Here is a 13,057-nt window from a genome sequence, read left to right on the forward strand (position 1 = left end):
TATTAGCACTGTGATTGAGAACCAGGGCTCTGGAGCTCAGCAGGTTGGGGTTGATTATGCACTCCACCTTTTATTAGTCATATGATTTCATACATTTACTTCAGTCTGTGTGCCTTAGTTTCTCTAGCTATGAAGTACAAATCATAATTAGGCTTGCCGTGAAAATTAACTGAGTTAATGCAATAAAGCACTTGAAACAGTGTCTGACACAAAATAAATATTCAATAAATATTCGCTATTATTTTTAGCAATTATTGTCTGATAGATTGACTATTAAATATAATGTTTTTACTACCCTGTATGAATTTAATTTCAGTGTATAGGATGGAAAAGTAAACATGATAATGTGTTTCTTGAGGCTGGAAGTCAAGGATGCAATGTCATTTGGACAATAAAAGGAGCTTATATATCTGGTTAAGTTACATATAATCTCTTTTTTCAAATGAGTTAGTTCTTCTCAATTACCACATTATCAAATTAAAATTTGAATATTATGATTGAAATAATATTTCTCTCAAAGTGTTTATAGCAAAATGCTGTCTTTAGAATTAATTAACAAGAATGGATTTTCAAAAAAATACTTCAATGAGGATAGATACATAGATACTTTAGGCAGATCCCTTCATTTGTCTCATGGTTGCAAAGGGGGCAAGATTAAGTTAAGCTTGTTCAAGAATAACGAAGATTATCAACCTCATTCTAAAAGTTTAGTACTCTTTTATCATTAGACTTTAGAAGTCATACATCACAGTTTTGAGAGCTCTTCTGCAAAATACTGAAACTGGTCCTTAGAATTTACAAAACGATTAAATATATATTGCTGGTCTGGACCACTAATGCCTTTGTTATTATTAGACTCTGGATGTTCACCTGCCGACAAAGTGAAGGGAAACACGCAGTCATTATTTCAGGTGTGGTAAATGCAATTCCAGGGAAGACACTGAAAACGATAGGACTACCTTGACTGAAGACTATGGCAGCGCACCTCAACAAGCTGTTCACCATGCAAATGAACAGTGGTGTCCCACACTGAAACATCTGTTAACTACATAAAACTGTTAAAGGGATTAACAGTGCCAGAGGCTGAAATGTAATCAGACAGGTGAAATAGCAAAAAGATAAATGTTCCTATGTGAAATAGCAGTAATGCAAAATTAATTAATTAATTTTTATACTATTGTGGTAACTGAGTTTAGAATACTTGTGAAATATGTTAAATTCTTTAAAAATGTCCTTGCTCTTTGCAAGGTGTAGAAAATTAGAGACATGTGAAATAGGATATTATTTTACTTTAAATTGAAATATTTTCTGATATTTCTGATATAATATTGAAATATTTCTGATAATTACAAAATAATTTCTGTAAATATTTCTGATATAGAATTTGGGTGCTATTCTCTCTACTGATGATGCTGTAGAAAGATGTGTGTAATTTTCAATTATGGCAAGTGAAGTTGAACTGCCAAATTCTGGTTTGTAAAGCTTGTCATCATATAATGTGAAAACAGAGTATAAAATAGAAATGTTCAAAGTGAAGTTAAAATTGGGGTGTTTCTGCTTTTGACCCTGGAAATAAATGAAAAGAAAGATTTGTGGGAAGTGAATACAGAGATTTTGCTGTATTCTGGTTTGCACATTAAACTGAGCTGATGTGTATTATGGGCCATTCATAAAAACCTTCCTTAGTTTACTGAATGACTTTGTCATTGCTCTTTTAAGATGTCTGTGTGTTTATGTGTTTGCTTGTATTTATGTGTGGATTTTAAATAAATAATTCCAGAAGTGTACCTTCACTTAGCCTGCAAGAGCTCATAATTATTACATTAGGCATGTGATTTCTAAATCCAAGTACATCATAAGCTAAGATTCATCTATGAAAGTATTGTCTATAGAATGTTCAGTCGAGACGTAGTAATCATCAGAGGCATATTCTGTAAGGTTTGTAAGAAATGGAAACCATTTTGGGTTTAGAATTATAGTTTTGAAGATTCTGTTAGCACACATTTTTTCTTTTGCTTTCCCCACATTGCCTCGGCCCCACACAACATATTGATGCTTGTACTATAGCTAATTTCCTTGTACTCACTAATATCCATTAAGAAAAAATCATATGAACAGATTATGATATTTGTGTTAACATCTCTATTTTTTAATCTGTTTTAAAAAATTAGAATGACAATTTTATCATTATTTTTTATTTTTAAGCTAGTCAAAAATATTAGCATTAACCTTAAAACCATTAGGTATCAAGTCAATGTGATTTGTCACTTTGCTGGAGTCAACCGATCCTATTAACATGTCTTAAATAGGTAGAGAAGAAATATGTAAACATGGATATAATCTATTATCCTGAATATTAAGTATGCACACACTCAAATATATTTTAATGGAAACTTTTAATGCTATGGAATTAATAAATATGCTTAGAGGTAAACTAACTTCCTCAAAGATCTTAGGATACAGATTTATTTTTAAGAAGAGCTCTGCTTTGTGGGAAGTCAAAGGACTGTGGAAGTAAGAGACTATACAAGGAAAATCTTTAAGTAAGAAAATTAATTTTTCTGTATCATGTTAATATCAACTCTCTTGAAAATGTCTGAAAAATCAATTTAGTGCCTTTTATAAAAAATATACTCCAAATATTATACAGATTGCCAGAGTTGTGCTAGAAATTGCAGGGAAAATAAAGACAAAAGTAACACCAAAAATATATTTATTTTAGAATTGAAGAATAAATTCTTTTCATACACATACACAATTATGAAGAGGGAAAGACTGCGAGAAACTTTATAGGGCAAATGTGGCTTAAAGTGCAAAATAGGAGAGTATCGACAGAAACAGTGCTTCAGGTAACAAATGGAATCTGAAATATCTTCAGCATAAGCAGAAATGAACTTGCAATATGCCTGTCTGATGTCAAAATAACCCGTGTGGCTGATGCTTTCTTAAAAGCATGAGAGGGAGGTGAAGAACTGAAAGAGGACCTTACTTTAATTAGGAGTACCGTCAAGAAGAGGCAGCTACTTAAAATGAAAATTAAAGTATATATAATGTTATTTGTTTAAATATTACAATGTCATGAGGAGGTTTAATACAGATTACTGCTACATATAATGTCCATAGGAAAATCTAAGACTTGCAAACAAAAGCAGAAAAATAAATAATTCTAATCAATATAGGCTTTGGACAAGGCCATATTGCCATTTGTACTCCGTCTAAGGAAGAGAATCTCCATATTTTTATTTCTCCTATGAATTGATCTTTGACTCAATCTAGAGCTAGCCTGTAAAGTTAATGCATTCTTTTTAGAAATTTCTTTATTCCTTTGCTCTTGCAGAGTGCCATTTCACTTTTTAATGTTTCAGCGGAATAAGCCACATAACCAAGTGAAAAAAAAAGCTTACTGAATTTTAAACAAATATGGTTATTTTTCCTTTGCTTTCTCTTTCAGGAAGTTGATGGCAATAAAGTTATGTCTTCATTTGCCCCACACAACTCATCTACCTCACCTCAGAAGGCAGAAGAAGGTGGGCGACAGAGTGGCGAATCCTTGTCTAGTACAGCCCTGGGAACTCCTGAACGGCGTAAAGGCAGCTTAGCTGATGTTGTTGACACCTTGAAGCAGAGGAAAATGGAAGAGCTCATCAAAAACGAGCCAGAAGGTAAAGGCTGGAAAAGAAAACAAAGTTGTCACCTCCTGATTTTCATAGTTTTATTTTAACCTTTAGTTTTGTTTTCTGAGTTATACTCTCAAAGTTAAATTGAACAAAATGGAAACCTAATGCTAGGAAGATGGATAGTATTTTTTTTTCAGACACATTTAAACATGTCTATCCCAGTTCTTTTAGTCGTTAATTTCTGTTGTGATGTCTTCCTTATTTTTACATATGAGTAATTTGTGGTTGAGTAAAACTTAAAGATTCAAGAATAGAACATGGCAGCAGAGGCTGGAATAGTCATCACCTTACGTGCCAAATATCTGCAGTCTAGTTTGTTCATCTCCAATTTTTCCCCCCAGGCCATTTCACAACTTTGTTACATTTTGTAACCTTTATTCATTAATGCATCTTATGCTACCTTGATAGTTAGGTCTATTTCTTGTATAGTCCAAAATTAATTTGGTTAGGCCTATGGTATATTTAAAAAGTAGTGATTCTCTAACTCTGTTAGCTATGCTGAAGTTCCCATTTGTACAATTTCCAGGATGACTTTCTTTTAAATCTCATCTTATAAATCTCTTTAATAATGACTGATAGTAGCCTATATATAGGTGCACATGGACTAATCTTAAAGTAAAGCAAACAAACAACTGATGCAACTTGTATAATTTATGCATAAGTGACAGTCATCCTTTATGTTACAGATGTTTACTAAGTCCTATTTCAACCTACGTCCATCCTAAGCATGGATGCCGCATCGCACACAAGACCATGCCTCCTATTTCAGAGTCAGATGGAAATTGAAAACAAACAAATGAAAAACAGTGACATAAAAAGACATACTTTACACCAAAAATATACTGCATTTATACTATGTAACACTGAGTTGGGCTCATTTCTAGTGTGTTGTTAGGACACTGGTAGATTATATCTGGCACAAAATGTATGATAACCAGTGCATTTGAGAGTCATGTAGTAATTAAATATTTCTGGGTCCCTACCAGATGCATAGCTGGGACATAGATTTTAGTTAAAATTTATGTAATTCACATGATCTTACAGTTGGAAGGAATTGCAGAGATAATATAGTCAGCCAAAGACTTTTTGGCTCCCATTCTCATGGAGATAAAAATGGGGTTTTGAGGAGGACCCAGACAACCAGTTTTTTTGTAATATGCTGGAATTTTTCCTGATATTAAAAATACTATCATCTTATTATAAGAATTGTTTAAAAAAGCGGAAAAATTAAAAGGAAGAAGATAAAAATCACCCCAAATCATAGCTTTCTGATATAACATCTCTTAACCTTATGATGTATTTCTTTATTTTTATTTTTGCATATTCTGCTCCTTTTGCATGACTAACTATATACTTTTAAAATTATTTTGCATCTTTTATGTTGTGATACATTATTATTAACTAAAGTCCATAGTTTATTCAGATTTCTTTAGTTTTCACCAAGTGTGCTTTTTCTGTCTAGGATGCCATCAAGGATAACACATGACATTTAGTTTTCATGTCTCCTTGGGCTCCTTGTGGCTGTGACACTTTCTCAGACTGTCATTATTTTTGATAACCTTGAAAGTTTTGAGGAATACTGTTCAGATATATTGTAGAATGCCCCTCTGTTGGAATTTGTCTGGTGGTTTTCTCTTAATCAATCTGGGATTATGGGTTTTGAGAGGAAGACCACAGAGGTAAAGTACCATTTTTGTCGCATGATATCAAGAGTACATACTTTCTACATGATTTATGAATGTTGATGTTGACCTTGATCACCTCGCTGATATAGTGTTTGTCAGGTGTCTCCAATGTAAAGTCTCCCTGGCTCCTTTCCATACTATATTCTTTGGAAGGAAGGTGCTTTGCACATTTAGGGAGTAAGGAAGCTTTGCTCCCTTCCTTAGAGTGGAGTATCTACATAATTTATTTGGAATTCTTCTCCGTTAGGAGATTTATCTCTTCTCCACCATTTATTAATTTATTCAGTCATTTATTTATATCAGTGTTGACTTGTGGATATTGATTTTATACTTTGAGTTATAATCCAATTCTACTTTATTTTGTTGCTCAAATTGTTCTAGCTTTGGCCATTGGAAACTCTTTCCGTTGACTTCTATGTCAACTTGACATACCACTATGATTATGAGTATTTTTTTTGAGCACTTCTTGACTTTCTGGCACTATAAGATGCTGCAGACTCATCTTGTATATTTCCTGCTCTAGTCCTAGAATCAGCCATTTCTCTAAGAAGCCCTGATTCCTTTTACTGGAGAATAGTATTAGAAAGAAAGTTCTGGATACTAGGTGTGCTCTTTGCTGCTGAGGTGTTATTTATTTTAGTGCCTTTCTGCTGAGAAAACAAAGAAATTTGTGCGTGTATACTAACCTGTATATATACATATTTATAAATATTTCTATGTTTAACTATCTGTATGCATATTAAACTAAACATGAGTTCTTACCAATATCTCCAACTCTAACCCATTTCTACATGAATCATTATAGCCTCATCCAATTTACTTATTGTTCAATTCCAGTATACATGTATAACAGTATCAGAACTATTAACTGGTACCACCGTGGAAAACATCTTTATCAATGGAGTATGGTGCTTTTGTGCAGTTCCTTTTGCTTTAGTTTTACAGGTTCCTTTCATTTTTAAAGTTACCTGGCTACATTACTTTTCCCCTATCCCATTCAGTGAAATTGTCTCCTACATTTGTAATATAGTTAAATTCTTTATTTTTCCCTATCTCTCAAATTCCTAAATGAGTTTTTAAAAATTTATTTACATTAAGATTCAATCTCTGTGTTGTATATTCCTACACGTTTTGACAAATGCATATTTTCACTTATCCACCATTGTAGTATCATTCAGAATAGTTTCACCACCTTAAAAATCCCCTCTACTTCACTATTTATCCCTCTCTCCTTCTGTGGAATCCAAGTCATCACTGATTTTCCTACTATCTCTATAGTTTTGCTTTTGAATTTATAGAGTATGTAGCTTTCTAAACTTGCTTCTTTCACTTAGAAATGTACATTTAAGGTTGTTTCACGTCTGTTCATGACTTGATAGCTCATTTCTTTGCAGCACTGAATAACATGCGATTGTGTCAATGTACCACAGTTTATCCATTCACCTCTCAAAGGACATCTTAGTTACTTTCAGTTTTTGGTTCTTATAAATAAAACCTCTGTAAATATTCATGTGCAGGTTTGTGTATAGACGTAATTTTTTAACTCAATTGAGTAAATACTTAGGAATATGATTGCTGAAATGTATGGTAAGATTATATCGAGCTTTGTAAGAAACTGCCAAACTGTCTTCCAAGATGTCTATAAGATTTTGCATTCCCACCAGAAATGAATGTAAGTTCCTGTTGCTCCACATCCTCACCAGCATTTGATATTGTCAGTTTTTTGGATTTTGTTCATTCAAATTGGTGTGTAGTGGTATCTCATTGTTTTAATTTGTAATTCGCTAATGACAAGTGATGTTCATCATCTTTTCATATGCTTATTTGCCATCTGTATATCTTCTTTGTGTCTGTTTAGATCTTTTGCTCATTTATTGAGTCGTTTGTTGTCTTATTGTTGAATTTTAGGAGTTCTTTGTATATTTCAAATACAAGTCCTTTATCAGATATGTGTTTTGCACATATTTTCTCCCAGGTGGTGGCTTGTTTTTTCATTTTCTTAACGTTGTCTTTTGCAGAACAAAAATTTTTAATAAAGTCCAATTTATCAATTTTCTCTTGCATGGATCACACTTCTGATGTTGTATCTAACATGCATCGCCTAACCCGACATCATTTAGATTTTCTCATATGTTATGTTTTAGAAGTTTTATAGTTTTAATTTTTCAATTTAGGTCATCTGTTTTGAGTTAATTTTGGTAAAAAGTCTAAGTTCTGTATCTAGGTCATTTTTCCACATATAGACGTCCAGTTGTTCCAGCCCCATTTGTTGAAAATACTATCCTTTCTCCACTGAATTGCTTTTGTTTCTTAGCCAAACATTAGTTGGTTATATTTGTGTGAGTCTATTTCTGCCCTTTGTATTCTGTTTATTGATCAATTTGTCTATCCTTTTGTCAGTACCTTGCTCTCTTGGTTACTATAACTTGACAGTCAGTCTTGATGTTGAGTAGTGTCAGTCCTTCAACTTTGTTCTTTTTCTTCAGTATCATGTTGGTTGTTCTGGGTCATTTGCCTTTCTTTGTAAACTTTAGAATTGGTCTTTTGAGATCTACAAAATAATTTGCTGTAATTTTGATTGAGATCATGTTGAATCTGTAGATCAAGTTGGAAAGAATTGACGTCTTAACAATATTGAGTCTTTCTATCCATGAACACAAACTCTCTCTCCATTTATTAAGATCTTCTTTGATTTCTTTTGATTTTTGTAGTTTCCTGCATATAGATCCTGTACATATCTTGTTACATATGTACCCAGTATTTCATCTTTTTAGAGTGTTAGTATAAATCTTATTGTGATTTTAATTTCAAGTTCCAATTGTTCATTGCTATTATACAGGAAAGCAATTCACTTTTGTATGTTAACCTTGTATCCTGTGACCTTGCTGTACTTGCTTATTAGCTCCAAGAGTTTTTGTTGATTCTTTAAGATTTTCTACAAAATAATTGTGTCATCTGTGAATGAAGAGAGTTTTATTTCTTCCTTCCCAAGCTGTATACCTTTTATTTCCTTTTCTTGTCTTATTGCATTAGCTGACTGCCAGTACAATATTGAATAAGAGTGGTAAGAGAGAATATCTTTATCTTGTTCTTGATTATAAGGTGAAAGCATCTAGTTCTTATCATTAAGAATGATTTTAGCTGTAGGATTTTTGTAGATGTTCTTTATCAAGTTGAGGAAGTTCCCCTCTATTGCTATTTTGCTGAGAGTTTTTACCATGAGTCGTTGTTAGAATTTGGCAGATATTTTTTCTGCATCTATTCATATGATGTATGATTTTTCCTCTTTATCCTTTTCATGTGATGTGATTTTCAAATGTTGAACCAGCCGTGCAAGCTTGGAATAAATCTCACTTGGTTGTTGCTTATAGTTCTTTTTATAAATTGTTGGATTCGATTTACCAATATTTCATTGAAGATTTTTGCATCTATGTTCATGAGAGATATTGGTCTATAGTTTTTCTTTCATGTAATATGTTTATCTGATTTTGATAGTGAGATAATGCTGCCTTCATAGAATGAGTTGGGAAGTGTTTCTCTCACATGTTAATTTTTAATTTTTGTTTGAGATGTACTCATGGTCCAGGACTAAGGTCTAGGAAGAACCAGCATTGCAGTGGTATGTATTGTATTACAAAGTAGTTTTGGGGGATTTATCTTTAGATGATGTCCTCCATGGAAATTTGGTATATGACATTGGTATTCCCCCAAGGTATCTTGTTCGCTTCCTTCCAAATGGATGTATAGACTCTTAATTTATACGACAGGCTACAGCCAAACAATTCCCAACAGGAAAGAGGGCAGGAGACAGTGCCCCCCAATTTGTTTCGCAGGACACATTCAGAGGTATTGGGAATTAGGAGAAAAGTATAATATCTAGTAACAGCTACAGAGGCAAAAGAGCAGAGATAGAACATCCGTAGCAAGAATAGTTGACACGAAGAAACATCACTTTTGCATGTGGACTTCTGACTATTTTCATTATTGTATTTCCCACAACTTTTTTTGTACTTTTCTCCCTACAAATATATTAAAAGCTCAAGAATGACTTGTTAATGAATAGTATAATGACATTGAGAAAGTGCAGAGATAGTCTTTATGGAAGACTGGAATATAATTTGAACATGGCAAGCATCTAAAAGCCTGAGTTCTAGAAAGATAATTTCTGTATGAATACAAAACCTCTAAGATTCATTTATTTTCATATACACAGATTCCTAGACTTGTGCTTTGAGTACACAGAAATGTAAATAGACTCTCTTCTATTGATAAAGAAATTTGCCATGGCAAGCATGTTTATGATTGAGAGAGATATCAAGAAGTAATTTGTGTATTTGAGTAAAGTGATGATCTTAATCATCAAGAAAAAATAATAGCAAAGCAGAAAATTTTATCATCGAGAAGGAAAAGAATGTTGAAGGAAATTTCTATTTTTTTTTTTTAACTGCAAAGAGAGAAAAATAGGGAAATATATCTAGGGAGATATGTAAAAGGCTCAACAGCAAGTGGAAAGTTACATTGACTTTAAAGACTCCATTAGTCAAAGGGTATGGTTGGACCTGAGAATGAACACTAAAATCTGACATCATCCGAGCATCAGGACAATGACTTTGTGTACAGTACACACAAATGATCTTTAGCTCTGTGATGTATTATAGCATCAAAAGAATAAAATACTTGGGAATAAATTTAACAAAAGAATTGCAAAACTTAAACTTGAAAAACTACAAAACATTGTTAAAGCCCTGTGATGAGAGCAGTAATATGTGGATGAGGGAAACAGAGATAGAGTGAATGGAACTAAATGTTAAGCTCACAAATATATGCTACAGAAAAATCTTTTCTTCCCTCAAGCTATTTTTTCCATTGTTTTTCAAAGGCCATTAAAATGCACAGCAGGTTGTGATGAAAATTTCATTAAGCCCCAGCTAAATCATTATGAGGGTGCCGTATTCATGCCTTTGCTTCCTCTCATTGAAGGGGGAAAGCAGGTTTCAGTAGAAAGTCCGTATTATTTCCTACCATATCCCTGCCAATAGCAAACTAACAGATATTCAGAAGTTAGAAGAGAATGGTGTGTTATACAAAAGGAGGCCACTGAGGTGAATGGTTAGAAAGAAAATTAGATTTGCATAGGGGTTGAAGAAAAAATGGCTCTCTTTTATTCCAGCTAGCTGTTTTGTAAGCAATTAATTAAAATATTTTAAAAGTTATAAATAGGAGAAAAATATATTGATGTATTTTTTGTTTGTATATTTTACCTCCATCAGAATTTTTGCCTGTCATTACTCAAAAAGGTCTGGTGCTAAAGATTCTTATTTGTCCATTGTGACTTTGACATGGAATTCCAAACTTCACGGTAAATTCAGAGTTCAAAATATTTGGCCTATGTAATATAGTTACACTATATTTGTTAATAACTATGCTCTACCAGTTGATCTTTAACCATTAGACTTAGCAGGTAAGAATGACACTGAGGTTTAATATAATAATATGTGACACATAATCCCTATATCAAGACATTGAATAAATAATTATGTATTGGGAGAAAAAAGGTAGCATGGCATTATTAAGTGCATATCATGTGTTAAGTAATTTATATGTAATACTTCATTTAATCTTTACATAAATCTTATAACCAGGGCTGCTATGTATAGCTATCCAATTTCAGGAAGTGCCATACACATGAACTAAATATTCTGATTTTTATTATGAGGAAACTGATGATTAAATATATCACAGAGTGACTAAGTATCAGGGTCATTATTCAAACTGAAGTCAACCTTAAACCAGAATCCTTGCCCTTAACCACATTATACTGTTTCTTCCAATGAGGAATTTTGCCACTATAGTTTAATGTTACTCTTTAGCACATGTGTGCCTAAATTCCTTTGAAATATTGAATAATAAAGTAGTATTTAGTAATTTTCTACTAAATTAAATTTCTGGTGCCTCAGTGGTGGTCACATTTCTAGAAAGCTTTTAATTGAAAATCAGCTCAGTTTAAACTGTTGGAGTTTAATGTGCTCAAAGAAATGTTTTGGAAGGTATCTTAAGAAAAACTTGTTTTAGAAAAATGTTTGGAAGCAAATTAATTGTGGAATAATAGAAATTCAGAATTAAAATGAAATTTAGACATATTTTAGGCCTCCATCCTCATGTTTGAGAGAGAAAGACTGAGGCAGAGACGAGCTTGAGATCACACAGCAAGGTGATGTTAAAGCCAGAATGAGAATCCAGCCCACAGCTTAGAGGTCCAAGTTCCTTCTTTTCTTGTTCAGTTACATCATACATTCCAATATTCTTCACTCTCTTTTTCTTGATCTTTTAGAAATAATGTTACCACCTGGTTTTTTTTAAAAATTATTTTATTGAGGTCATATTGGCTTATACAGTGTGTAAATTTCAGGTGTACATTATTATATTTCAGTTTCTGTGTAGACTGCATCATGTTCTCCACTACCTTAGTTTTAAAGAGCCATTTCACTGTTCATTACATTTGAGCAAATCTCAGGCAACCAAATGTCTTAATTTATCTAATAAAGCCAAGATAGATAGGTATCCACAAATGTCCTGTGTTCTCAAGTTCCAGGTAGCTAGGGATGGTCTGTAAACATAGATCAGCATTTAAGTTTAGGGGTCAGATTCAGATCTTAACTTGATTTTCATTCAAACCTTAGGCTCATTAACAGTGCAGGTGAAAGTAATTTTTACCTTGATGAGAACTTTAGAAGTCTCATTTAAAATAAAATCTCTTTAGATACAAAGATTATTCATAACAGGCTTCTTATTTTAACTTTTCTACATTAATGTCTATATTGCCTTTGATATTTCTTTGGAATGGCCATTTCAGCTTATAGACACATTTATGTCTCTTCCTTTTAGAAACACAACAAACAACACCCACCTTTTCTTGATTCCCATCCCCTCTATCAGTAATTCTGTTCCTCATCTCTCCAAGTCTGAGTTGCTAGAATGAGTTATTTTCACTCAATGCATTAACTTTTTCATCTTTTTAAGAACTGTTACTTGCTTCTGTTGTTAGCCTTCCTCCACTGTAATATAATTGTCCATTTATTTGTCTGTTTCTTCCCCTATATTAAACTTTGTAAGGGTGAGAATAGTGGACATACTAAATATTCAAAGTGTTTGTTAAAAGGCTGTTTGAACTGCTTTGGTGTTGCCCCTTTGTTGTCTTGGGGGAAAGGAGATGAGAGACCTTAATAAATAAATGACTCTTCTGCCAAATGTTATGTGAGCTACCTCAGTTAATCCTCAAAAATGCTGAAGTCAGTATTATTTCTTATCTTAAAAATGAAAAACTGAGGCTTAGTAACTTGCTCATGTTCTTGTTATATGGAATAATTGGAATTAGAATGAAATTACTATCCTCCACAAAACTACTTGGCATTGAATGCAAGACTATATATAATCTGACCTGACTCATTTTTTCCTTAACCTTACTTTCCACCACTCTCTAAGGTATGTGTTCTCGGGCTATCTTATCAAACTGCATGCAGTTCTCTCAATACTCCGTGTATTTAATACTGCTCTGCGTTTTCATAGACTGTTTCCTCTGCCTTAAATGTCATTCCCTGTCTTATCTACCCAATGAATTTCTATTCGTCTTTTAAGACTCAACACCTTCTCTGAAAACCTTTGTCAAAATTTGACTTAGTCTACACTGCTAACACT

At 32.9% G+C, this 13,057-nt stretch overlaps 1 protein-coding gene across 2 annotated transcripts in view; it reads left to right on the top strand.

Annotated features, from left to right (window-relative positions):
- The window catches only part of SOX5 (SRY-box transcription factor 5), a 402,681-nt gene that overhangs the window by 99,377 nt on the left and 290,247 nt on the right, over positions 1-13,057 (top strand). For both annotated transcript variants that reach the window (XM_058558649.1, XM_058558648.1), the window contains exon 3: positions 3,452-3,662. In XM_058558649.1, the coding sequence (XP_058414632.1) occupies positions 3,452-3,662 (211 nt within the window). The remainder of the gene's footprint in view (positions 1-3,451; positions 3,663-13,057) is intronic.

The sequence above is a fragment of the Diceros bicornis genome, chromosome 17 (genome assembly GCF_020826845.1).
Source record: "Diceros bicornis minor isolate mBicDic1 chromosome 17, mDicBic1.mat.cur, whole genome shotgun sequence".
NCBI lineage: Eukaryota > Metazoa > Chordata > Mammalia > Perissodactyla > Rhinocerotidae > Diceros > Diceros bicornis.